This window comes from Hemitrygon akajei, chromosome 7 (genome assembly GCF_048418815.1).
Source record: "Hemitrygon akajei chromosome 7, sHemAka1.3, whole genome shotgun sequence".
Classification (NCBI taxonomy): domain Eukaryota; kingdom Metazoa; phylum Chordata; class Chondrichthyes; order Myliobatiformes; family Dasyatidae; genus Hemitrygon; species Hemitrygon akajei.
The window spans coordinates 166301663-166329150 of record NC_133130.1 but is presented as its reverse complement, the minus strand read 5'-3'; the positions used below and the strand labels follow the sequence as shown (position 1 = coordinate 166329150).

Genomic DNA, 27488 nt, shown 5'->3' with positions numbered 1-27488 from the left:
AAGTGGTTCCTAGTCCATGGCTGATCTGAAACCTCAGCGTGCAGATAAAATCACTGAGAAAATCCTTACGAAGTATCACAAAGCAAGTTTCATGCACCAAGAAATCCTGGGACTAAATACTTATTTACAGGGTGGCGAGAGAAACCGTGATGTTCCTGGTCAGGTTTCAGCAAAACGGTCCAGATTCTAGTGTTGACTTTCTTAGCCCACGTTGAGTTTGACCATGGATGTTGTGTTTTAGCTGTCAAAACTGATACCCAGGCCAGGGCAGTACAATACGGAGAGCAAGCTGTTGCCCAAGAAGCGAGCTCCCCTCTCCACACAGCAGAGACTGATACAGTCTGGCACCAGCGGTGTCGCAGGAGTTGACTTCGGTGTTGAACTTAATATAGGACTACCTTTGGAACTCCCGCTCCGGATTTCTTTCCCTGGGAGCCTTCTCTATGAGTGGGTAGAACGCAAGGCAGCAGGACTCTGAGATCAGGGTTTCCTTCTCCTATCTGAGCTGCCAACCGTGGCTGACCAGCCCCATTTGCCAAAAGCGACTGGTTTTAAGGTGCCAGTAACCCGCCTTTGCCCCTTCTCCTGTCGGTAGAAACGGTTCCGCCGGGCTTAGTTGCTAAACCTATTTGAGATGCACACCATTGAGAGCTTATCCCCACTACCACCCCTAGTACAACAACCTTAAGGAACCTTCTTAGCCCAACTCTGTTCTAGTAAAGATTTGAAAGAGTTAGAGACTGGGTAACAACTGCTGACGATTTGCCGAGACATCGCCTGCAACACCACCCACGGCCACTAGAAGACGCTAAGTAACCAGTTGGCGGCATCGAGTCAATCATCAACAAAATGTTCAGTCTTAGATGGATGCGATTTAATTTCAAACCCTTGAGGCAGAAGTTTTAAAACTAGTTTTGCAGGGGACTGGGAACCGGAGCCCCATGTCAGTAGGTCTGGACCAGAAGGTAGATGTCAGGGAAGGTTATGTGGTCTCACGCTGAGACTTAGGAAACGAGATATCGGCTTTTATTGACTGGAAGAATAAACAACACTACATCCTGGGGAAAATGAGGGAGAGCAGCAGGCCACAGTCGCCTTTATACAGGGGTCTGTGGGAGGAGCCACAGTCGCCTTTATACAGGGGTCTGTGGGAGGAGCCACAGTCGCCTTTATACAGGGGTCTGTGGGAGGAGCCACAGGAGCAGTCAGCAGGGGGGGGGTCTGTGGGAGGGGCCACAGGTGCAGTCAGCAGGGGGGGGTCTGTGGGAGGGGCCACAGGTGCAGTCAGCAGGGGTCTGTGGGAGGAGCCACAGGAGCAGTCAGCAGGGGGTCTGTGGGAGGAGCCACAGGAGCAGTCAGCAGGGGGTCTGTGGGAGGAGCCACAGGAGCAGTCAGCGGGGGTCTGTGGGAGGAGCCACAGGAGCAGTCAGCGGGGGTCTGTGGGAGGAGCCACAGGAGCAGTCAGCGGGGGTCTGTGGGAGGAGCCACAGGAGCAGTCAGCGGGGGTCTGTGGGAGGAGCCACAGGAGCAGTCAGCGGGGGGGGGTCTGTGGGAGGAGCCACAGGAGCAGTCAGCGGGGGTCTGTGGGAGGAGCCACAGGAGCAGTCAGCGGGGGTCTGTGGGAGGAGCCACAGGAGCAGTCAGCGGGGGGGGGGGGTCTGTGGGAGGAGCCACAGGAGCAGTCATTGGGGGGGGTCTGTGGGAGGAGCCACAGGAGCAGTCAGCGGGGGGGGGTCTGTGGGAGGAGCCACAGGAGCAGTCAGCGGGGGGGTCTGTGGGAGGAGCCACAGGAGCAGTCAGCGGGGGTCTGTGGGAGGAGCCACAGGAGCAGTCAGCGGGGGTCAGTGGGTGGAGCCACAGGAGCAGTCAGCGGGGGTCTGTGGGAGGAGCCACAGGAGCAGTCAGCGGGGGTCTGTGGGAGGAGCCACAGGAGCAGTCAGCGGGGGGGGGGTCTGTGGGAGGAGCCACAGGAGCAGTCATTGGGGGGGGTCTGTGGGAGGAGCCACAGGAGCAGTCAGCGGGGGGTCTGTGGGAGGAGCCACAGGAGCAGTCAGCGGGGGGGGGGGTCTGTGGGAGGAGCCACAGGAGCAGTCAGCGGGGGGGGGGTCTGTGGGAGGAGCCACAGGAGCAGTCAGCAGGGGGTCTGTGGGAGGAGCCACAGGAGCAGTCAGCGGGGGGGGGGTCTGTGGGAGGAGCCACAGGAGCAGTCAGCAGGGGGTCTGTGGGAGGAGCCACAGGAGCAGTCAGCGGGGGTCTGTGGGAGGAGCCACAGGAGCAGTCAGCAGGGGGTCTGTGGGAGGAGCCACAGGAGCAGTCAGCAGGGGGTCTGTGGGAGGAGCCACAGGAGCAGTCAGCAGGGGTCTGTGGGAGGAGCCACAGGAGCAGTCAGCAGGGGGTCTGTGGGAGGAGCCACAGGAGCAGTCAGCGGGGGGGGGTCTGTGGGAGGAGCCACAGGAGCAGTCAGCGGGGGGGGGTCTGTGGGAGGAGCCACAGGAGCAGTCAGTGGGGGTCTGTGGGAGGGGCCACAGGAGCAGTCAGCAGGGGTCTGTGGGAGGAGCCACAGGAGCAGTCAGCAGGGGTCTGTGGGAGGAGCCACAGGAGCAGTCAGACAGGTATATCTAGTTCACCACAATCCCCAAGTATATTTACAGGTTAAGTCTATCAGGTGGTCAAATCTGTCGCTGCGATCTACGTAGCTCCGGCTGCGATTGCACAGGTGCCGGAGGTGGTGATTGCACCGGAGGCGGAGAGTGGGTTGGTTCTGTCCCAACTGGAGGTGTCAGGGATCCCTCACGTGTGAGCGAGGCCCCCGGAATAGACGCGTACGAGATGCCCGGTACATGAGCGTCGTGAGGAGTCTGTGTGGGGCACGGTGTGCGTGGTGTCACCTCGGGTACAGGGTTCATAGTTACCGTGGAGTGTTCGGGGTAGTGGTCTGCTGCTCCGGCGGGCGCCAGGTCGCGGACAGAGACCGTGTCCTCCCGCCCATCAGGCAAGACCACGTAGGCATACTGGGGATTAGCATGCAGGAGGTGAACCCTCTCGACCAGCGGGGAGTACTTATTACTCCTCGCATGTTTCCGGAGCAGCACTGGCCCCGGGGACGTCAGCCAAACTGGTAGGGTGGTCCCAGTGACAGACTTCCTGGGAAAAGAGAATAGGCGTTCGTGAGGGGTGGCATTAGTGGACGTACACAACAGGGAGCGGATAGAGTGGAGTGCCTCAGGGAGGACCTCCTGCCATCGGGAGACCGGCAACCCTTTTGACTTAAGGGCTAAAAGTGTGGCCTTCCACACTGTGGCATTCTCCTTCTCCACCTGGCCATTCCCCCGGGGATTATAACTCGTGGTTCGACTAGTAGCAATGCCCCTAACCAGCAGGTACTGGGGCAGCTCGTCACTCATAAAGGAGGACCCTCTATCACTGTGGACATAGCAGGGATATCCGAACAGAGTGAAGAGCTGGCGCAGGACTTTTATGACCGACGTGGTAGTAGTGTCGGGGCAGGGAACGGCAAAGGGGAATCGCGAGTACTCGTCAATAATACTGAGAAAATAGACATTGCGGTCGGTGGAGGGAAGGGGGCCCTTAAAGTCAATACTCAGTCGCTCAAAGGGGCGGGTGGCCTTGACAAGTTGTGCCGTTTCAGGACGGTAGAAGTGCGGTTTGCACTCAGCGCAGATTTGGCAGTCCCTGGTCATCGTCCTGATGTCCTCCAGGGAGTACGGCAGGTTCCGGGCTTTCACGAAATGGTAAAATCGGGTGACCCCCGGATGGCAAAGATGGGCATGAAGGGCATACAGCTGGTCGAGCTGGGCACTAGCACACGGTCCCCGGGATAGGGCATCAGAGGGTTCATTGAGCCTGCCAGGCCGGTACAGGATATCATAATTGTAGGTGGAGAGTTCTATTCTCCATCGCAAAGTTTTATCATTTTTGATTTTGCCCCACTGTTGGTTGCTGAACATGAACGCAACCGAGCGCTGGTCGGTCAGCAAGGTGAACCTTTTGCCGGTGAGATAGTGCCTCCAGTGCCTAATAGCTTCCACTATGGCCTGGGCTTCTTTCTCCACCGCGGAGTGCCGAAGTTCAGAGCCTTGAAGGGTACGAGAAAAAAACGCCACTGGCCTGCCTTCCTGATTGAGGGTAGCAGCCAGCGCGAAGTCAGAGGCGTCACTCTCTACTTGGAAGGGAATGGTCTCGTCCACCGCATGCATCGTTGCTTTGGCAATGTCCCCTTTAATGCAGCTGAAGGCCGCGCAGGCCTCAGCAGAGAGGGGAAAAGTGGTAGACTTGACCAGGGGGCGGGCCTTGTCTGCGTAGTGAGGGACCCATTGGGCGTAATAGGAAAAGAAGCCCAGGCACTGTCTGAGGGCTTTGAGAGTAGTGGGAAGAGGGAGGTCTAACAGGGGGCGCATACGGTCGGGGTCAGGGCCAATGACCCCGTTCTCCACGACATACCCAAGGATAGCGAGTCGTGTGGTTCTGAACACACACTTGTCCTTGTTATAAGTGAGGTTCAAAGCTTCGGCCACTTGGAAAAATCGTTGGAGGTTGGCGTCGTGATCCGACCAGTCGCGACCACAGATGGTGATGTTATCTAGATAGGGAAATGTGGCCGTCAGTTTGTACTGGTCCACCATCCGGTCCATCTCCCTCTGGAAGACTGAGACCCCATTTGTGACACCAAATGGGACGCGCAGGAAGTGATAGAGCCTGCCGCCCGCCTCGAAGGCGGTGTAGGGGCGGTCCTCTGGGCGGATGGGGAGCTGGTGATAAGCGGATTTCAGATCTATTGTCGAGTACACCTTGTACTGAGCTATCTGGTTGACCATATCCGCGATGCGGGGTAGGGGGTACGCGTCAAGCTGTGTGAACCTATTGATGGTCTGGCTATAGTCCACAACCATCCTATTTTTCTGCCCAGTCCGAACAACAACCACTTGGGACCGCCAAGGACTTGTGCTTGGCTCAATGATCCCCTCCCCGAGCAGCCGCTGCACCTCTGAATGAATAAAGGCCCTGTCCCCTGCGCTGTACCTCCTGCTTTTAGTCGCCACCGGTTTACAGTCGGGGGTCAGGTTGGCGAACAGCGATGGGGGAGGGATCTTGAGGGTGGAGAGGCTGCAAGTAGTGTCAGTAGCACAGCTACTGGTGCATCATTATGAAAGGTAAAATCGAAATAATCGCGTACTGTAGTTTGAAGTTTGTAAATATTTTAATGCTAAGTGTATTTTGGGTGAAGATGATGAAAGGGTGCTGTGCACGGAACTGGGATGTTGTAGCCATTATTGAAACCTGTTTGAGAGAGGGACGGGAATAAGGGAGTAATGTACCAGTTTTTAGAAAAGATAGAGGGGGAGGTAAACGATGGGAAGGGATCAGGGACAATATCAGAGCTGGGCTCAGGGCAGACGTAATGGAGGGGTCAGACACCGAGTTAATTTGGGTGGAACTCAGGAATGGGAAGGGTGCAAGCATACGGACTCCTTAATAGCCACCCAGACATTGTAATCAGATTAAGGAAATGTGTAAAAATGTTGATAAGGGATTTCAACTTCCCTAATAGCAGAATCAGAATATCACTTGCATACGCCATGAAATTTGCTAACTTAGTTTCAGCAGTACATTGCAATGCATGATAATATAGAAAAATAAGCAAATAAATCAATTACAGTAAGTATATATATTGAATAGTTAAATTAAAAATAGTGTAAAACCAGAAATATATTTTAAAAAGTGAGGTAGTGTTCATGGATTCCATGTCTCTTTAGAAATCAGATGGCAGAGGGGAAGAAGCTGTTCCTGAATCGCTGAGTGTGTGCTTTCAGGCCTCCTCCCTGACGGCTATGTTACCCATAATACATGCACAACAAGCTGGAGGAACTCAGCAGGTCGGGCAGCATCCGTGGAAACGAGCAGTCAACGTTTCAGGCCGAGACCCTTCATCAGGACTGAAAGAGGAGGGGCCAGGGGCCCTACAAAGAAGGTGGGGGGAGGGTGGAAGGTGCCAGGTGAAAAACCAATCAGAGGAAAGATCAAGGGGTGGGGGAGGGGAAGCAGGGAGGGGATAGGCAGGAAAGGTGAAGAAGGAATGTAAGGGGAAAGCACTATGGGTAGTAGAAGGAGGCGGAACCATGATGGAGGTGATAGGCAGTTGGAGGAGGAGGCTGAGTGAAAGTGGGATGGGGGAAGGGAGGGGGGGGGAATTACTGGAAGTTGGAGAATTCGATGTTCATGCCAAGGGGCTGGAGACTACCCAGACAGTATATGAGGTGTGCTCCTCCAACCTGAGTTTGGCCTCATCATGGCAGTAGAGGAGGCCATGTATGGACATATCCGAATGGGAATGTGAAGCAGAGTTGAAGTGGGTGGCAACCAGGAGATCCTGTCTGTTGTGGCGGACGGAGCAGAGGTGCTTGACGAAGCAGTCCCCCAATCTGCATCGGGTCTGCTGGGCTTTCTTTGCTATGGAGCTGGTGTTGAGGGACCAGGTGAGATTTTCCGCCAGGTGAACACCAACGAATTTGGTGCTCTTAACGATTTCTACCGAGGAGCCGTCGCATTTTGCTGTAGGTCCCAGCATTTGCCATCAGCAGAATTCATTGGCTCTTTTTTTTCAAGATTTGGACGAGCACAGGAGATTTTGCAGAATCTGGAAAGCCAGAGCAATGTACACAAATGCTCAGGGATGGCGCCCAGATACAGTCCCCGTTCAGGCTTGGTCGCTGTTGTTGTTTTAAGTTTGTAGGGACAGAGTTCAGAGCTCAGAGCTCAGATTAGGGGTCAGAGACAGAGCACAAACAGTTAATACAGCATGGGCGTCAGAGTTCAGAGTTCAATTCTAGTATTCTGTTTATACATTCCTTCCCGTTTCCTCCTATAGTCCATAGACATACTGGTTAATAGATTGTAAATGTGATTAGGCTAGGGTTAAATAGATGGGCTGCTGGGCAGTGTGGCTCGAAGGAACCACAAGCCTATTCTGCACTGTATCTCATAGAGTCATAAAGTCAAAGAAAAGTACAGCACAGAAACAGGCCATTTGGCCCATCTAGTTCATGCTGAAACCATTTATACTGCCACGACCCATCAGCCTGCTTCGGGACCATAGCCCTCCATACCTCTACCATCCAAACTTCACTGAAACGTTTAAATCGAGCTCGCATGCACCAGTCGTGCTGGCAGCTCGATCCACATTCTCAGTACCCTCTGAGTGAAGAAGTTTCCCCTCATGTTCCTCTCAAAACTCTCACATTCCACCCTTAACACATGACATCGGTTATAGTCCCACACAACCTCAGTGGAAAAAGCTTGCTTGTGTTTACCCCGTCTATACCCCTCATAATGTTGTCTATTTCTATAAAATCTCCTGTCAAGCTTCCTTCTTCCAAGGGTTAAAGTCCTAACCTCTTCAATGCTAAATTCCTATCCAATCTTTCCTTAAATCCCAGGTTCTTCAGTCCTGGCAACATCCTTTTAAAGTTTCTCTGCACTCTTTCAACCTCATTTATATCTTTCCTGTAGATGGGTGACCAAAACTGCACATAATACTCCAAAGTAGGCTTCATCAACATCTTACACAATTTCAACATAACATCCCCCCAGCTCCTGTACTCAATACTTTGATTTCTGCAGGGCAGTGTGCCAGAACTTTTCTTTACAACGCTGAAGATGGGGCAGTGAGTGCAGCACACAAAGAGACTCAGTTTGCAGGGAGACTGTGCGGAGGGACGGGTGGATGACAGAGCAAAATTGCAGCCAGTGGGATGCGCTAAAATGTAACAAAGTCAAAATGGGGCAATGAGTGCAGGACTGACGGTGCTGCAGGAGATCTTGTAGCACAGTTAGAAATCGGCAGGTATGATGTGGGCATCACTGAGTCGTGGCTGGAAGAAGATTATAGTTGAGAGCTCAGCCTCCAAGGATGCAGATTTCATTGAAAGGACAGGCAGGTAGGTGGGGGTGGGTGGGTAGCTGGCTGTGCTGGTAAAAACTGAGATCAAATCCTTAGAAGGAGGTGACATAGGATGAGAAGATGTAGAAGTTTTGTGGGTAGAGTTAAGAAATTACGAGAGTAAAAAGACCCTGATAGGAGTTATATGCAGACCTTCGAACGGTAGCCAGGATGTGGGCTACAAATTACAACAGGAACTAGAAAAGGCATGAAAAATAGGGCAATGTTACAAGGGTCACAGGGGATTTCAATATGCAGGTAGATTTGGACACTCAGGTTGGTGCTGGATCCCAAGAGAAGGAATTTGTAGAATGCCTACAAGATGGCTTTCCAGCTTGTGGTTGAGTCCACTAGGGGAAAGGAAATCCTGGATTGGATGTTATGTAATAACCCAGATTTGATTCGGAAGCTTAAGGTAAAGGAACCCTTAGGAGACAGTCATCATAATACGATAGAATTCACCCAGCAGTTTGAGAAGGTGAAGCTAAAATTGGATGTAATGGAAAAAAGATGAAATATGAAGGTGAACTAGCTAATAATATAAAAGGAGACTCAAAAAGAGAGATGAGAGTGGATATTGCACCACTGGGAAACGCCACTGGAGAGGTAGTAATGAGGGACCTTGTGTCTTGTGTCAGTGTTCACTGTGGAAGACGCTAGCAGAATCCCAAAAATGCAAGAGTCAGGCAGGAGTGAGTGTCATTGCTATTACTAAGGAAAAGGTACTTGGGAAGCTGAAAATTTGAAGTTAGGTAAGTCACCTGGACCAGATGGACTACACCCTTGGGTTCTGAAAGGGGTATCTGAAGAGTTTGTGAAGGCATTAATAATGAACTTCTAAGAATCACTAGATTCTGGCATGGTTCTGGATGACTGGAAGATTGCAAATGTCGCTCCACTCTTTAAGAAGGGAGGAAACCATAAGAAAGGAAATTATAGACCAGTTAGCCTGACTTCAGTGGTTGGAAAGATCTTGGAGTCTACTATTAAGGATGAGGTTTCTGGGTACTTGGAGGCACATGTTAAAATGGGCAGTAGTCAGCATGGTTTCCTTACCTGACAAATCTGTTGGAATTTCTTTGAAGAAGTAACAAGCAGGACAGACAAAGGGGGATCTGTTGATGTTGCTTACCTGGAATTTCAGAAGGCCTTTGACAAGGTGTCACACACAAGGCTGCTTAACAAGATAAGAGCCCATGGCATAACAGGAAAGATTCTAGCATGGATAAAGCAGTGGCTGTTACGTATGAGGCAAAGAGTGGGGATAAAGGGGGTATTTTCTGGTTGGCTGCCGGAGACTAGTGAACTGTAGGGGTCAATGTGGGGACCGCTTCTTCTTATGTTTTATATCAATGATTTGGATGAAGGAATTGATGGTTTTGTAGCAAAGTTTACAGACAATACAAAGGTAGGTGGAGGGGCTGGTAGCCTTGAGGAAGCAGAGAGTCTGCTGAAGAACTTAGACAGATTGGAAGAATGGGCAAAGAAGTGGCAGATGGAATATAATGTTGGGAAGTGTATGGTCATGTACTTTGGTAGAAGGAATAACGGTCTAAACGAGGAGAAAATTCAGAAATCAGAGGTGCAAGTGGACTTGGGAGTCCTTGTGTTTTGTAAGTTCAAAATATTAAACTAATCCAAAGGAAGACATGGGAATCTGAGATATGAGTCCAACTTCGAGTTTTTTTAAGTGAGGTGTACACCTATCAAATAGTAACGTGATGACATATACAATTCACGTATTTATACATATAACCTGTAATGAATTATTTAAATGAACAAGGATGCTTAGTTAAACAATATATATACAAGATTACTCAAATATTATTGAAATATTAAATACACAACAGATTTCCCACAGATTAACCTGCAGGCTGAGTCTGTGATGAAGAAGGCAAATGCAGTCATTTCGAGAGGACTAGAATGTAAAAGCAAGGATGTAATACTGAGGCTTTATAAGGCACTGGTAGCACTGCACGTGGAGTATTGTGAGCGGTTTTGGACCCCGTATCTAAGAAAGGCCGTGCTGGCATGGAGAGAGTCTGGAGGAGGTGTACAAGATTGTTCCTGGGCATAAAAAGGGTAACTCATAAAAGAGGAAATGGGCCTGTGCTCACTGGAGTTTAGAAGAATGAGGTGGGATCTCATTGAAAGCCATCAAACACTGAAAGGCCTAGATAGAATGAATGTGGAGAGGATGTTTCCTATAGTGGATGAGTCTAGGACCAGAGGGCACAGCCTCAGAATACAAGAATGCTCCTTTGAAACAAAGATGAAGAAGAATTTCTTTAACTAGAGGGTGGTGAATCTGTGGAAATCATTGACACAGATGGCTGATGAGGCCAAGTCATTTGGTACTTAAAAAAGGAGGTTGAAAGGTTCTAGATTGGTAAGGGTGTCAAAGGTTATGGGAAGAAGGCAGGAGAATGTGTGTGTGTGTGTGTGTGTGTGTGTGTGTGTGTGTGTGTGTGTCAGTGTGTGTGTGTGTCAGTGTGTGTGTGTGTGTCAGTGTGTGTGTGTGTGTCAGTGTTTGTGTGTGAGTGTGTGTGTGTGTGAGTGTGTGTGTCAGTGTGTGTGTGTGTCAGTGTGTGTGTGTGTGTGTCAGTGTGTGTTTGTGTGTGTCTGTGTTTGTGTGTGTGTGTGTCAGTGTGTGTTTGTGTATGCATGTGTCAGTGTGTGTGTGTCAGTGTGTGTTTGTGTGTGCGTGTGTGTGAGTGTGTGTGTGTCAGTGTGTGTTTGTGTGTGTGTCAGTGTGTGTGTTTGTGTGTGTCAGTGTGTGTGTGTCAGTGTGTGTTTGTGTGGGCGTGTGTGTGTGTGTGTCAGTGTGTGTGTGTGTCAGTGTGTGTTTGTGTGTGTGTGTCAGTGTGTGTCAGTGTGTGTGTGTTTCTGTGTCAGTGTGTGTTTGTGTGTGTCAGTGTGTGTGTGTGTGTGTGTGTCAGTGTGTGTTTGTGTGTGTGTGTGTCAGTGTGTGTTTGTGTGTCAGTGTGTGTTTGTGTGTCAGTGTGTGTTTGTGTGGGCGTGTGTGTGTGGGCGTGTGTGTGTGTCAGTGTGTGTGTGTCAGTGTGTGTGTGTGCATGTGTCAGTGTGTGTGTGTGTTTGTGTGTGTGTCAGTGTGTGTGTGTGTGCGTGTGTCAGTGTGTGTGTGTTTGTGTGTCAGTGTGTGTTTGTGTGTGTCAGTGTGTGTGTGTTTGTGTGTCAGTGTGTGTGTGTGTTTGTGTCAGTGTGTGTGTTTGTGTGTGTGTTTGTGTGTGTGTTTGTGTGTGTGTCAGTGTGTGTTTGTGTGTATGTGTCAGTGTGTGTGTCAGTGTGTGTGTGTTTGTGTGTGTCAGTGTGTGTTTGTGTGTGTCAGTGTGTGTTTGTGTGTGTGTGTGTCAGTGTGTGAGTGTGTGTGTGTGAGTGTGTGTGTGTGTGTCAGTGTGTGTTTGTGTGTGTGTGTGTCAGTGTGTGTTTGTGTGTCAGTGTGTGTTTGTGTGGGCGTGTGTGTTTGTGTGGGCGTGTGTGTGTGTGTCAGTGTGTGTGTGTGCGTGTGTCAGTGTGTGTGTGTGTGTGTGTCAGTGTGTGTTTGTGTGTGTGTCAGTGTGTGTGTGTGCGTGTGTCAGTGTGTGTGTGTTTGTGTGTCAGTGTGTGTTTGTGTGTGTCAGTGTGTGTGTGTTTGTGTGTCAGTGTGTGTGTGTGTTTGTGTCAGTGTGTGTGTTTGTGTGTGTGTTTGTGTGTGTGTCAGTGTGTGTTTGTGTGTATGTGTCAGTGTGTGTGTGTTTGTGTGTGTCAGTGTGTGTTTGTGTGTGTGTGTCAGTGTGTGTTTGTGTGTGTGTGTCAGTGTGTGTGTGAGTGTGTGTTTGTGTGTGTGTGTGTGTGTGCGCGTGTGTGTGTGTGTCTGTGTGTGTTTGTGTGTGTGTGTCAGTGTGTGTTTGTGTGTGTTTGTGTGTGTGTGTCAGTGTGTTTGTGTGTGCGTGTGTCAGTGTGTGTGTGTGTGTCTGTGTGTGTGTTTGTGTGTGTGTGTGTCAGTGTGTGTGTGTGTGTGTGTGATTGCTGCTGCTTCACTGTCTTGCGGTGGCTGCAAGTGGATCGGCTGCACGGAGGTGGGACGGCCCTGTGGGGAAGCACGTCTCCGTTTCCCGCACAGGACACTGCGAAGCGAACGCTCGGCCAGCTGAGCCGCAGCGCTGGAGGAAACCACATCAGATAGTGTGCACCATTGTGGAGATGAGCGGCTCTCGCTCGCATGTTGTTATCTTCTGCACAGAAATCACGCTTGAAACCCTGACACCAAACACTGATATATCTTTTATTTTATCTTTTATATATCTTTTATTTCTGGTTGTTTTATTACAGACCACATTGTTGAGCATCAGTTGAATAAAAGCGATATAAATGAAACTCTTCAAAAACATTGGAATTTTCACAGCAAGCCTCAGCCTCTGGAAATACAGTCTCCGCAATACACAGTATTGTCGTTGTTAGTGAGACGCTATTACAGCTCGGGGTGTCGAGAAGTTCCAGTTCAATTCTGGTATCCGCTGTAAGAAAGCTAGTATGTTCTTCCCGTGTGCGTGTGGGTTTCCTCCTGGTGCTCGCATTTCCTCCCACAGTCCAAAACTGACCGGTTAGTAGGTTGGTCATTGTAAAACGTTGCTGGGCGGGGTGACTGGGTGGGCCAGTGCTTCTTCCGCACTGTATCTCTAAATAAATAAATAATCAGCCACGATCAAATAAAAGAGCAGAAGTGATGGGCTGAATGGCCTGATTCTGCTCCCATATCTTATCGGAGAAGGGAAAACAGTAAGGGTGCAGAATACAGTGTAACAGTGACAGAGAAAGTGCAGTGCAGGCAGTACGGTGAAGGATCGTAACGAGGTAGCTGGTGAAGTCAAGGTTTAATTTTAGGGGACTGTTATAACAGGAGGATAGAAGCTGCCTTGAGCCTGGTGGTTCGAGCTTTCAGGCTTCTGTATCTTCTGCCCGATGGGGGGGAGGTGATGGAAGAAGAGAGAGTGTCCGGGGTGGGTAGAGACTTTGATCATGTTGGCCTCTGAGAAGGGCAGACAGAGTCCTGATGGGAGGTCTCACCCACAGGAGGACGCCGGAATTGAACTGCGAACGCTAGACGTCCTGAGCTGTAACAGCATCGTTCTGACCAATGTACTGTTGTTATGAAGTGGATGGCATGCAAACCCAAGATTTTTACTGTCCCTCTGTACATGTGACAATGATAAACCAATTTACCAGTTTACAATCTATGCTTACTGATTTGTTGACTTCTCCAGCTGCTTGGGTGTTGCCTAACATTACAAGCCCTGACTCACCCTGCTGAGCACCCAGTTCACCCTTGTCTTACAGTCCCCGAAGGAAAGGCTTGTAGTAATCAAGCAGATATAATGGTGCGGTAAATAACAAGTCTACTTTTATTTACAGATACAGCACAGAACAGGCCTCTCCGGCTCACCGAGCTGCACCCTGGCCTGGTCACAGGACAACTTACAATGAGCAATTAACCTGCTCACCTGTACATCATACCAGCGTCAACAACCAACACAATCGGAGGATGTGCTGGGGGCTGCCCGCACATCCCACCCCAACGTAACATGCCCACAACTCACTAGCCCTAAACCATATGTCCTGGGATTGCGGGAGGAGACCGGGGGAACCCACCGCTTACAGGGAGAATGCGCTATCTCCTTACGGACAACAGCGACCAGCGAAGTGATGCAAAGATTTACGCTCATTTGCCGCCCGTATTCTTGCCTGTGTTAAAGCATTCCTATTGCTGTACATTACAAAATGCCTTTTAAATTTAGTAATTGCAGCAGCCTTAACCACTTCCTCTGGCAGCGAGTTTGTGTACTCGCCGCTCTCAATGTGAGAAGGTTGCCTCTCAGGTTCCTTTTAAAAGTTTCCAGCCCCTCTGCTGAAGTTTGAGCACTCTAGTTACAGATTCCAGTGGGCACAGAAAGATCACACTAGTGAGTGTTACTTGCAGTTTCCCTGTCCAAAGACTTCCCTATGGTTTGTGGGTCTAGGTTCCAGTTGACAACTGAGAAATATTTCTGGATGATGATGTACAAGATGGGGTCCAGGCAGCTGTTACATGAAACCAGCCACAACAGGATCTGTTTTGCCCACTGCATGTTTACCAGCATCTGGCATTCGTTTTGCGTCATTCGGTAAATGTTCGAAATGAACTGATAGCTGACATAAGGGAGCACACACACCACACAGGTAGATACAGCAACGCAAATCCTCAGCTGCGTTTTCTTGTAAAGTTTACGGCTTTGCTGCACTGAACTGTTTTTACTCACCTCGACCAAGTAGATCACTACTAAAATGTACAGAAAAACAAGCGGCATTAAAATAATAAGAAAGAGTATTGAGGTGACAATGAGTGCAACCAAGTTAGGCTGCAGTTCGTTGTACACCTGGACACTGTAGCACCGAGACTTTGACACTTTCATTGACTGTAGTGCGTAAATGGAGCAGGTTAGCACCAACAATGTCCCCACAATCCAGAAAGCCATACATGCGCACTTGGCAAAAGTGAGTCGGTACAACACATTGAACTTCTTGTTGTGGAACTTCACGATTACTGCGTACCGGCTAAAGCCGATGAAAATTAAGCACAGAGTCCGGCAGGCGAGCGTGCAGTAAAAGCAGAGGTTGATGATTGTGTTGACTGCGATGCATTCGTCCGAACTTTCTTCCCAGGTATCCCCCTTTATCAGCAGGGCTACTCTGAAAGGTAGAACCAGGCAAATGATCAGATCTGCCACCGAGAGGTTCATCAGGTAGATTCGCACGCCACTCTTCTTTAGGAATTGCTTTTGGAATATCAGTAATATCTGGAAATTGGCCAGTATTCCGACGAAACTGATGACAGAGTACATGATGGGGAGGATACATTTTTCCAGCAGGCCTGTGGTGTAGTCACACATGTCCGCCGTCGTTCTGGTGGAGATGTTCATGGCTCACCACTGACCTCAACGCCCTAGGAGAGAAAAACAAGTTATCTCTGGAAGTCATTGTTGAGGTGATCTAACAGGGACTTGCATTCTCTCTAGTTTCCGTATTGTGAGTGAAACAAGCCAATGGCATGGCCGGCAATGCAGGGCAGAAGCATTGCACACACAAAATGCTGGAGCAGCTCAACAGATCAGGCAGCGTCTAAGGACAAGAATAAAGAGTCGAGGTTTTGGGCCGAGACCCTTCATGAAGGCCTTGGCCTGAAACATTGACTCTATTCCTTTCCATAGATGAGTCCTGATGAAGGCTCTAGGCCCAAAACATCAACTCTTTATTCTTCTCCATAAATCAGCTGACTTGCTGAGTTCCTCCTGCACTCTGTGCGCGTTGCTCTGAATTTCCAGCACCTGCAGAATCTCTTATGTTTAAGCATTTTAAGCATTACAACTGTGTGCCTGTCTAAGAGTCTCATCAATGTCTCTAGTGTACCTGCCTCTGCCCCAAACCCTGGCATTATGTTCCAAGCACCCACCACTCTCTGTGTAAAAACCTATCTCTGACAGCCCCCCTGTACTTTCCTCCAGTCACTTTAAAATTATACCCCTTGTGTTACCCATTTTCACCCAGGGGAAAATGCCTCCGGGTGTCCACTCGATCTATGCCTCTTACCATCTTGTACACCTCACTCACTCATACTTGTCCTCAAGGGTGAGTGGGTCCTCGCTGACTCCTGCACCCTCCTGCCCTCTCCTTGCAAACCGGGGTGGGTCCCATCAGGAATGGGCCTAGAGACTCCCAATCTGGACATGAGAGATAGACAGAGTGAGATCCCCCCCCGCCCCCAACCACCACCACTAGCACCCAGGACAACAGAGTCAATGCTTGGCCGCTGATGGGAGGGAATGGAAAGAGAAATTAAGATGAAAAGTGTGAAATTACTGTAGATTTTGACCCAATCACTGCCAGGTTTCTAGTGATTTTGAAGGGATGGGAGAACTGCAGACACTTGCATTTCTTCTCCTCCCCCTCCAACCTCTCCCTCCAACCCCTCTCTCCATGCTCACCCTCATCTCTCCCCACCCAACCTTCAAATTCAACTTCGTTTGTCATTGAACCACACATGAATAACCATGAACGCAGCCAAACAAAAACCATTACCCCAGGGCCAAGGTACAAAACACAGTACCAACGGTCATACACAGCAGAATGAACACATAGCACATATAAGACTGCAGTAAACATTCAGTCACACACAAAAATAAAATATAGCCCGAGTCCCTGATTTTCACATCCTGTAGATTGATGGTGCATGGATGTTGTCAGCACAAACAAGACTGCAGCAATCTACAGATGACACAATCCATCTTGTCCATCAGCACTGATGGGTGGGACCAGCCCCCATTCAGCACAGACTCCAGTGGGCCCAGCCCCCATTCAGCACAGACTCCAGTGGGCCCAGCCCCCAATCCAGCACAGACTCCAGTGGGCCCAGCCCCCAGTCAGCACAGACTCCAGTGGGCCCAGCCCCCATTCAGCACAGACTCCAGTGGGCCCAGCCCCCATTCAGCACAGACTCCAGTGGGCCCAGCCCCCATTCAGCACAGACTCGTGGGCCCAGCCCCCATTCAGCACAGACTCCAGTGGGCCCAGCCCCCATTCAGCACAGACTCCAGTGGGCCCAGCCCCCAATCCAGCACAGACTCCACTGGGCCCAGCCCCCATTCAGCACAGACTCCAGTGGGCCCAGCCCCCATTCAGCACAGACTCCAGTGGGCCCAGCCCCCATTCAGCACAGACTCCAGTGGGCCCAGCCCCCATTCAGCACAGACTCCAGTGGGCCCAGCCCCCATTCAGCACAGACTCCAGTGGGCCCAGCCCCCAATCCAGCACAGACTCCAGTGGGCCCAGCCCCCAATCCAGCACAGACTCCAGTGGGCCCAACCCCCAATCCAGCACAGACTCCAGTGGGCCCAGCCCCCAATCCAGCACAGACTCCAGTGGGCCCAGCCCCCATTCAGCACAGACTCCAGTGGGCCCAACCCCCAATCCAGCACAGACTCCAGTGGGCCCAACCCCCATTCAGCACAGACTCCAGAGCACCCATCACTCCTTGCTCCATCTGCCTCATTTTTCTTTGTCTTCTTCCACTTGTCACCCTTTTGTAATTTTGTCTCCCAATTGCACCCTCCCTATCCCCTCAAAAGCTTCTGTCTGCCCATCACCCTTCACCCCTCCTCCATCCACCAGTCACCTTCTAGCCCCTACCTCGCCTCTATAGCGGCTGTCTTTTCTCTCCATTCTCTAGTCTTGATACAGGGTCTCAACTGTAAATTGGAGAGGCTCCAGAGGAGGTTCACGAGAATAATCCTGGGAATGAGAAGGTTAACTTCTGAGAAACATTCAATTTCTCTGGGCCTATACTCGTTCGAGATTGAAGAATGAGGGAAGAGGGGAAACCTACTGAATTTTCTTTATATAATTTTAATAAAGTAATTTCTTAAAACCTTTAACACATGTACAGTGCCTCCTTTGTTTACAGATACCTCCTTTTGCTGAATTATCAGGCACGACTGGTGCTCACCATCGAGGACATCTTCAGGAGATGCTTCAAAATGGCTGCCTCCATCACTAGGAACCCCCTTCACCCAGGACGTGGCCTCTTCTCATTGATGCCATCAGTGAGGAATTACAGAAGCCTGAAGGCACACACTCAGTACTTCAGGAACAGCTTCTCCCCTCCGCCATCACAGTTCTGAATGGACAATGAACCCTTGGACACTATGTCAGATTTTTGCTCTCTTTTTGCACTAATTATTTTATATATAATAATATAAATAAAATTATTAATAATAATTAATATAATAATGTATTTATAATAATTTTATTTGTGTGTGTGTGTATTTCTTATTGTAATTTGTAGTTTTTATTAATATGTATTGCAATATACCACTGCCACAAAATAACAAAATTCACAGCATATACTGGTGATAAAATATCTGATTCTGATCCAATGTTCAACTTTATAGGAGATCGAAGATAGTTTATTGCCTTTCTTCAGTACAGGAATGTAAAGATTGCTACCAAGGATCCAATGCAGTATATAAAAAACACATTAACCATAAAGGACAGAACAATAAAAAACTCGTAATGACTACGAAACACTGTACAAGTTACCGTACACATTTACATCAGGAATTTGCTGAGGTGTGTTAGTCAGGACGCAACATGCAACAAAAACAACAACATGCAATAGTTATAAAGAATGAAGAATTATATAAAATTAAGTTAGAGGTTAAAGCACTGATATGGAATAAAACGTATGAATCAGAAGTGGTTTTGATTTATAAAGGAAGAAAAGGAAAACATCTTAAGTAGATGTGGAGAGGACGTTTCCTCTAGTGGGAAAGTGTAGGGCCAGAGGGCACAACCTCAGAATAGAGGAACATCCATTTAGAACGGAGGTGAGGAGGAGTTTCTTCAGCCAGAGGGTGGTGAATCTGTGGAATTCATTGCCACAGGCGGCTATGGAGGCCAAGTCAGGTATATTTAAAATGGAAGTTAACTGGTTCTTGATTGGTCAGGGTGTCAAAGGTTACAGGGAGAAGGCAGGGGAATGGGGTTGAGAGTGATAATAAAATGTGGAATGACTCGCTGGGCAGAACAGTCTGATTCTGCTCCTGTGTCTTTAAGTCTATTCCTCAGTTCTGTTCAGACCCACAATAATCCTGTGACGCATTCTGCTACATCTCTGGTGACCCCTTCCTTAGACGGTTGAGGAAGTTTGGTATGAGTCTCCAAATCCTCAGGACTTTCTACAGGGGCACAACTGAGAGCATCCTGACTGGCTGCATCACTGCCTGGTATGGGAACTGTACTCAATCAAAAGACTCTGCAGAGAGTGGTGCGGACAGCCCAGCACATCTGTAGTTGTGAACTTCCCATGATTCAGGACATTTACAAAGACAGGTGTGTAAAAAGGGCCCGAAGGATCATTGGGGAACCGAGTCACCCCAACCACAAACTGTTCCAGCTGCTATGTTCCATCCGGGAAATGGTACCACAGCATAAAAGCCAGGACCAACAGGCTCTGGGACAGCTTCTTCCACCAGGCCATCAGACTGATCTGAGTGTATTTCTGTTACTCTAACTTCTATTTATTATAAATTACTATGATTGCACATTGCAGATTTAGACAGAGACATAACGTAAAGATTACTCCTCACGTATGTGAAGGATGTAAGAAATAAATAAAGTTAATTCAATTCAATTCTCTCTCCAACCTCAGTAAGGTTTCTAAATTCACTCTGTCCCCAGCCTTTGATAGCCAGAATCACATCACTGGCTCTGACCAGCCAGGGAAAGTCTGAAATCTAAAACAGACCGGCAAAGTGAATCTGAAAATCTCTAAAACCAAGGTATTCTGCAGATCTAGAAAGCTGGAGCAACATACAAAATGCTGGAGGAACTCAACAGGTCGGGCAGCAGCTATGGAGGGAATAAAGAGTCGATGTTTTCGGCCAAGACTCTTCATCAGGACTGGAAAGGAAGAGGGCAGAAGTCAGAATAAAAAGGTGGGGAGGAGAAAGAGGTCGAGCTGGCAGATGATAGGTGAGACATGGTGAGGGGAAGGTGGCTGGGGGAGGGGATGAAGTGAGACATTGGGAGGTGACGGGTGGAAGGGGTGAAGGAATCTGACAGGAGAGTGCATCAGGGGAGAAAGGGAAATGGGTGGAGAAGCAGCATTCCAGACCCCTTCCTACATCTGTATCACCGTTCTCCACACTCGCATCCTGTGTTCCACAGCAGGTGCTGGAAATCAGAAGCAAAACACATAAAATGCTGGCGGAACTCAGCAGGTCAGGCAGCATCTATGGAGAGGAATAAGCAGTCAATGTTTCAGGCCGAGACCCTTCATCAGATCTGGAAAGGGGGAGTGTCCCACAGCTGTGTGTCCTAACCCTCCCACATCTGCATCCTGAGCATCAAACATCTGTATTCTTCAGGTCCTACATCTGTAGATCCCTGATAATTCTGCTCACAACATCTGATGCCTCCAGAGAAAACGGATTATTAGCGAAGATGAGGAATGAATCCGCAATAAAAACTCTTCCATTTTCGCTTTAGGTGGCTGAGTAGGGAATGCTTTGCCTCTTACAGTCACACTGCCTCTTTCTGACTTCAGTTTCACAAATTCAATTTCCTCAAAGCCTTAAAGCATTGAAAAACAGCGCAAATTTTTCAATTGTAAAACAAATAACTGTATAGATAAACAGCTACATGCCTGGAACAAAATCACCGATAAGCCAGCTTGAACCACAGCCACATTTCAGTCCACTGTAACCACTCACGGTAAAAGACAGAAACACAAAACAGGACGTACCTGATATAAAAACTGATGTAAATATCTTCAGTGCCGGCAAAGCAGGCTGCACTAAACTTTATAGTTTACGTGGGAACATGATTTCTGATTGGCTCTGACCTCTGGGCTATAACATTGACTTGCAGTGGGGGGGTGGTGCAATGACAAGTACGGTGTCGACAGTGGAAAATGTCAGGCCACTGCAATTCCAGCATAACTAAGCAGTTAACTTCTGCTCGCGAGATTTCTCTCTCCGATCGCTTCTGTCCCATACCAGATCACATTCAGTTCAGATTCTAGATTCATTTAATTCTCACATCGAAGCTGTGAAATGCATCATTGGTGTTAACAACCAACACAATCTGAGGATGAGCTGGGGGCAGTCCACAGGAACCACCATACAGTCTGGTGCCAGCACGGCATGTTTACAATGTTCAGCAGAACAAACAACAAAATAAACATACCCTCATACGCACAGTCCTCCAAGCCCAGGACAGGCTACCTCCAGGCCTCCGTACTTCTAGACTCACAGATATTGGGCCTCCAACCTTCAGTTCCTGGCCGCAGCTCTGAGATTCATAGAGATCAGCCATCTTCAGGCACCACGGTAACATAGCAGCCAGCACCATGCTATTACAGCTCAGGTCAGAGTTCAGTTCCGATGTTATCCGTAAGGAGTCTGTGTGTCCTCCCTGTGGAATGCATGGCTTTCCTCGCCAGTACAAAGACATACAGGTTAGTAGATAGATAGATAGATAGATACTTTATTCATCCCCATGGGGAAATTCAACATTTTTTCCAATGTCCCATACACTTGTTGTAGCAAAAACTCATTACATACAATACTTAACTCAGTAATAATATGATATGCATCTAAATCACTAACTCAAAAAGCATTAATAATAGCTTTAAAAAAGTTCTTAAGTCCTGGCAGTTGAATTGTAAAGCCTAATGGCATTGGGGAGTATTGACCTCTTCATCCTGTCTGAGGAGCATTGCATCGACAGTAACCTGTTGCTGAAACTGCTTCTCTGTCTCTGGATGGTGCTATGTAGAGGATGTTCAGGGTTTTCCATAATTGACCGTAGCCTACTCAGCGCCCTTCGCTCAGCTACCGATGTTAAACTCTCCAGTACTTTGCCCACGACAGAGCCCGCCTTCCTTATCAGCTTATTAAGACGTGAGGCGTCCTTCTTCTTAATGCTTCCTCCCCAACACGCCACCACAAAGAAGAGGGCGCTCTCAACAACTGACCTATAGAACATCTTCAGCATCTCACTGCAGACATTGAATGACGCCAACCTTCTAAGGAAGTACAGTCGACTCTGTGCCTTCCTGCACAAGGCATCTGTGTTGGCAGTCCAGTCTAGCTTCTCGTCCAACTGTACTCCCAGATACTTGTAGGTCTTAACCTGCTCCACACATTCTCCATTAATGATCACTGGCTCCATATGAGGCCTAGATCTCCTAAAGTCCACCACCATCTCCTTGGTCTTGGTGACATTGAGACGCAGGTAGTTTGAGTTGCACCATATCACAAAGTCCTGTATCAGTTTCCTATACTCCTCCTCCTGTCCATTCCTGACACACCCCACTAATGGGGCCCTCAGTACCACCCCTCCCACAGTGTGACTCACCCTCAGTACCATCCCTCCCACAGTGTGACCCTCCCTCAGTATCAACCCTCCCAGTGTGACCCTCCCTCAGTACCACCTCTCCCACAGTGTGACCCTCCCTCAGTACCACCCCTCCCAATGTGTGACTCACCCTCAGTACCATCCCTCCCACAGTGTGACCCTCCCTCAGTATCAACCCTCCCAGTGTGACCCTCCCTCAGTATCACCCCTCCCACAGTGTGACCCTCCCTCAGTATCACCCCCCCACAGTGTGACCCTCCCTCACTACCACCCCCCACAGTGTGACCCTCCCTCAGTACCTCTCCCACAGTGTGACCCTTCCTCAGTACCATCCCTCTCACAGTGCAACTCACCCTCACTACCACCCCTCCCACAGTGTGACCCTCCCTCAGTACTACCCTTCCACTACGTAACTCTCTCTCCCTATAACCGTGAACACTGGCCTAAATTGCCATTACACAGTTGCCGGTTCTGGACGATGTTTCACTCTTCCTAGAGCTTCATTCCTTTCATTCAGCAAAACAATGCTTTGTTGTTATTTTTGGTGTTGACTGTATGAATTCCAAGAAGTTAGACTGAATTTGGCTGTGGTGACTATGTGCTGGATGTCATCTCTGGTGGGGATTTCCACCCCGCTTTCCTGTTAGCTCTACATTTCGGAGCGTAGCTGATAACTGCATTCCCACCTTTCGACCCACACACTGCCAAAGTAGGTGATGAGCCTGCCACCTCGATACTGCACGGGGTGACCGTGGGTAAAGTGTGGGCTGTAAGTATCAGCCAGAGCTTCCTGCACTTTTCAGCTAACTACACCAAAACGTATACTAACATTCTCAGGAGCAAGAAAGAATTCATAGCTTTGCACTAAAACTTTGTGAAAGATGAAATTGGCAGGGGGCAGAGAAATATTTAATGGCACGTTGGCCTTCATGGATCAAAGTATTGAGTATAGGAGTTGGGACGTTATGCTGAAATTGCTTCTGACGTTGGTGAGTCCTAATTTGGAGTATAGTATGCACCCACCAACAAAAAAATGTCAATAAGATTGAAAGACTGCAGCAAAATTTACAAGTATGTTACCAGGACAAGAGCACCTGAGTTATAGGGAAAGGTTGAATAGGTTAGGACATTACTCTCCACAGCATAGGAGAATGAGAGTAGATTTGAAAGAGGTATACCAAATTCTGAGGGTATAGATTAATGCAGACAGTCTTGATGTCTGTCAGACTGAAAGTTCGGGGACAAGGGCTGGAAGGCAGAGACCTGATGCTTATTTATTGATGTATTTACTTTGTGATATAGGGTGATGCAGACCGTTCCACAAGCTGATCTCCTGAGCAACCTCTCTGTTCAGGTATGTCCCTGCCAACATCAGGGCACCTCTTTTGTCAGATAACCACTGGCTCTTGTTGAGGTCCGATTAAACTGGTAGGCCCCATTGTTACACATCTCTGGAATTTCATCAGGCTTCTGAGAGCATGTGATGTGAGCGATTCTCAGTTCTACAGTCCAAAGTGCATGAAGGCTACACCCTCAGAATCAACCTCCCACAGTGTGACTCACCCTCAGTACCAGCCCTCCCACAGTGTGACCCTCCCTCAGTATCACCCCTCACACAGTGTGACTCTTCCTCACTACCACCCTTCCCACTGTGTGACCCTCCCTCAGAATCACCCTCCCACAGTGTGACCCTCCCTCAGTGTGACCTTCCCTCAGTACCACCCCTCCCAGAGTGTGGCCCTCCCTCAGAATCACCCTCCCACAGTGTGACCCTCCCACAGTGTGACCCTCCCTCAACACCACCTCTCCCACAGTGTGACCCTCCCTCAACACCACCTCTCCCACAGTGAGACTCTCCCTCAGTACCACCCCTCTCACAGTGTGACCCTCCCTCAGTACCACCCCACCCATAGTGTCTCTCCCTCAGTACCACCCCTCCCACAGTGTGACCCTCCCTCAGTACCACCCCTCCCACAGTGTGACCCTCCCTCAACACCACCTCTCCCACAGTGAGACCCTCCCTCAGTACCACCCCTCCCACAGAGAATCTCCCTCAGTACCACCCCTCCCACAGTGTGACCCTCCCTCAACACCACCTCTCCCACAGTGAGACCCTCCCTCAGTACCACCCCTCCCACAGTGTGACCTTCCCTCAGTACCACCCCTCCCACAGTGTGACCCTCCCACAGAGAATCTCCCTCAGTACCCCCCCTCCCACAGTGTGACCCTCCCTCAGTACCCCCCTCCCCACAGTGTGACCCTCCCTCACTACCACTGCTCCCACAGTGTGACCCTCCCACAGTGTGACTTACCCTCAGTACCACCCCTCCCACAGTGTGACCCTCCCTCAGACCCACCCCTCCCACAGTGTGACCCTCCCTCAACACCACCTCTCCCACAGTGAGACCCTCCCTCAGTACCACCCCTCCCACAGTGTGACCCTCCCTCAGTACCACCCCTCCCACAGAGAATCTCCCTCAGTACCCCCCTCCCACAGTGTGACCCTCCCTCACTACCACCCCCTCCACAGTGTGACCCTCACTCAGTGTTACTCTTTCTCTCTGTAACCCTAAATGCCAGCCTAGATTCCCATTCCCTAGTCAGTGGTCCTGGCCTTTGTCTCACTTTTTGTTCCCTCCTGTAGCAACATCTGAGACTGCCTACTGCAACAGTGTCATTCCTGGAGCTGACAATTTGAATTTCAAGAATTTAGACTTTCTATTTTCTTGAATTTGGCCATGGTGAAAATGTGCCGGCCACCATCTCTGGCGGGGATTTCCACCCCTGTTTCCTGTCGGCCTTGACTATCGGTGCACAGCTGATAACTGACCAGCTGTGAATAGCACTCACTGCCAGCATCGAGGATAAGCCTGACACCTCGACACCACACGGGCTGACCGTGGTCTGCGGTGGCCAGTCCGCCAAAACTTCCTGTGCTCTTCAGCTAACTGTAACAAAACATAACCTAATGTTCTCAGGAGGAAGAAGGAATTGATGATTTAGCGTCAAAACTTTGTTAAAGATAAGACTGGCAGGGTGTAGAGAAAAATGTAATCGCTCATTGGCCTTCATCGATCAAAGTATTGAAGACAGGAGTTGGGATACTCTGTAGAAGTTGTATCAGACATTGTTGAGGTGTCATTTAGAGAACCGTGTGCAGTTCTGGTCACCTACCTACAGGAAAGATAACAATAAGATTGAAAGAGTGCAGAGAAAATTGACAAGGATGTTGGCAGGAATGGAAGACCTGAGTAATAGGGAAATGTTGAACAGGTTAGGACTTTATTCCCTGGAGTTTAGGAGAATAAGGCGAGATTTGACAGAGGTATACAAAATTATGAGGGGTAAATTCAAAGAGGCATTTTCCACTGAGGCTGGGTGAGGCTATAGGTTACATTAGAGGTTGTAGGTTAAGGGTGAAATGTTTAAGGGGAACATGAGGGGAATGTCTTCTCTCAGAGGGTGGTGAAGAGTGGATGAGCTGCCAGTGGAAGTACTGAATGGGGGTTAACTTCAACATTTAAGAGAAATTTGGGTAGGTACGTGGATGGGCAGGTTATGCAGGGCTTTGGGCTGGGTGCAAATTGATGTGTCTAGGCAGATTAACGGTTTGGCATGGACTAGATGGGCTGAAGAACCTGCCCCTGTGCTGTAGTGTTCAATGACTATGAAGATGAAGGTTAGTTTTATTTGTCACATGTAGATTGAAACATACAGTGACAACAATACAGTTATGTAGAACAAGTCCTACCTTGCTGTAAGAAGACTATCAGAATCAGATTTATTGTCACTGCCAAATTGTATGTTGTGAAATTCTTCATTTTATCTTGCAGCAAAACAGCACAGTGCATAAAATGCACACAAGAAATTCTGCAGATGCTGGAAATCCAGAGCAACACACATACAGAATGCTGGAGGAACTCGGCAGGTCAGGCATCTGTGGAAATGAATAAACAGCTGACGTTTCAGACCAAGACCTTCATCATAAAACATATTGTAAATGTATAAACGTTAAATAATTAGTGCAAAAAGGTGAAATGATGAGCTGAGTTGATCATCTTGGTACACTAAGAGGGACTCAGCCTCACAATGCTCATTATGCCTCTGCATGTTTCAATCTGCCTGCTCTGCACTTTCTCCCGTACTGTAACACTCTGTTCCACAATCTGTTACTGGTTTTCCTGGTACTAAATCAATGCACTGTGCTATAAATTGCTCGTGCAAAAAAATTGTAAGACAAGCCTTGCAATCTTGTACATGTGACAGTAATAAACTGACTTGAATTCCAAGGATTTAAATTTATCAGACTTTGAAATAATATTAAATCTGGTAATGAGGAAGTACTGTGAAACTTGTTTGGTTCAACTAATACCTTGGCGGGTGGGATTCTGTCCTGACCTGCGTGGCTGCGTGATCAAAGACCCCGTACAAACGCCTGAAATCATGCTTCTACCCCAATGTTATCAGACTATTGAATGGCCCTCTGGCTCAATAACTTAGACCCTTGGCCTCACAACCTACCTGGTTCCGATCCTGCACTGCACTCTGTCTGTAGCTGTTACACTTTATTCTGCATTGTCGTTGTTTCACCTTGTTTTCTCTCAGTGCCCTGTGTAATGATCTGATCCGTATGAACAGGCTTTTCACTGGATCTCAGTACACGTGACAATAATAAACCAGTTCCATTCCAAGTCATAAGGTATAGGAGCAGAATGAGGCCATTCGGCCCATCAAGTCTTCTCTGCCATTCCATCATGGCTGATTTATTCTCCCTGTCAACCCCATTCTCCTGCCTTCTCCTCATAATCTTTGACATCCTGACTAATCCAGCACCTATCCACCTCAGCTTTAAATATACTGAATGACTTGGCATTCGTGCGTAAAACTGAGAGCTGTTGCTTGTAGACGGTCATGAGCATCACATCTAACAACAAGGGTCTCTCTCCTTAACTTGTTTTCCAGTGTATGGTGGATCATTGGGATTTGTACTGGGACTTACAATCCAAATACAGAGATGCTGAGAAACTGAAATTAAAATAGAATCTGTTGGAAAGTCAAGTTGCACCTAGGGACAGAGAATCTGAATCAATGTTTCAGGCCAGGGGCCCTTGGTCAGACAGAGATCTGTGTGGTGATATCATGTGTCACATGTAAGAACGTGATTGGACTGAGTCGGGAGCATGCGCAGAAATGACAGAATAATCGAGAAGCTTGTATGGTTGCTGTCTGCCGTTAAATAAAGGTTCTAGTTATGTTCTTCCAGAATATGTGTCTTTATGAATAACCCGGGATACGTATAAAGCCAACAGCCAGCACTTCCCTTTTTTATGTGTTGTGATTATTTGTACAAAGATTGTGTTGGCAGGATAGCGTAACAGTTAGCCCATTGCTTTACAATGCCAACGGCCCAGGTTCGATCCTCGCTGCAATTTGTACACTCTCCCCGTTACCACGTGGTTCCTTCCAGGTGCTCTGGTTTCCTCCCACATTCCAAGGACGCGTGGAATAGTAGGTTCATTGGTCACGTGGGTGTAACTGGGCAACGCAAGCTCGCTGGGCCCGAATGGCCTGTTACTGCACT

The 27488-nt window shown here is 48.8% G+C and overlaps 1 protein-coding gene across 5 annotated transcripts in view; it reads right to left on the bottom strand.

Annotated features, from left to right (window-relative positions):
• Nucleotides 1–12148: 12148 nt before the first annotated feature.
• LOC140731138 (probable G-protein coupled receptor 82) overlaps nucleotides 12149–27488 on the bottom strand; it is a 31439-nt gene continuing 16099 nt past the window's right edge. Inside the window, exons 1-3 of one of the 5 annotated variants that reach the window (XM_073052487.1) lie at nucleotides 20735–20865; nucleotides 15581–17278; nucleotides 12149–14936 (exon numbers count right to left, since the gene is read on the bottom strand). In XM_073052487.1, the coding sequence (XP_072908588.1) occupies nucleotides 13915–14913 (999 nt within the window). In that variant the 5' untranslated portion in view covers nucleotides 14914–14936; nucleotides 15581–17278; nucleotides 20735–20865 and the 3' untranslated portion in view covers nucleotides 12149–13914. Of the gene's footprint in view, nucleotides 14937–15580; nucleotides 17279–17492; nucleotides 17514–20291; nucleotides 20549–20734; nucleotides 20873–27488 lie in introns of those variants that run through there. The other 4 variants (XM_073052488.1, XM_073052490.1, XM_073052485.1 and 1 more) reach the window with 4 other exon arrangements.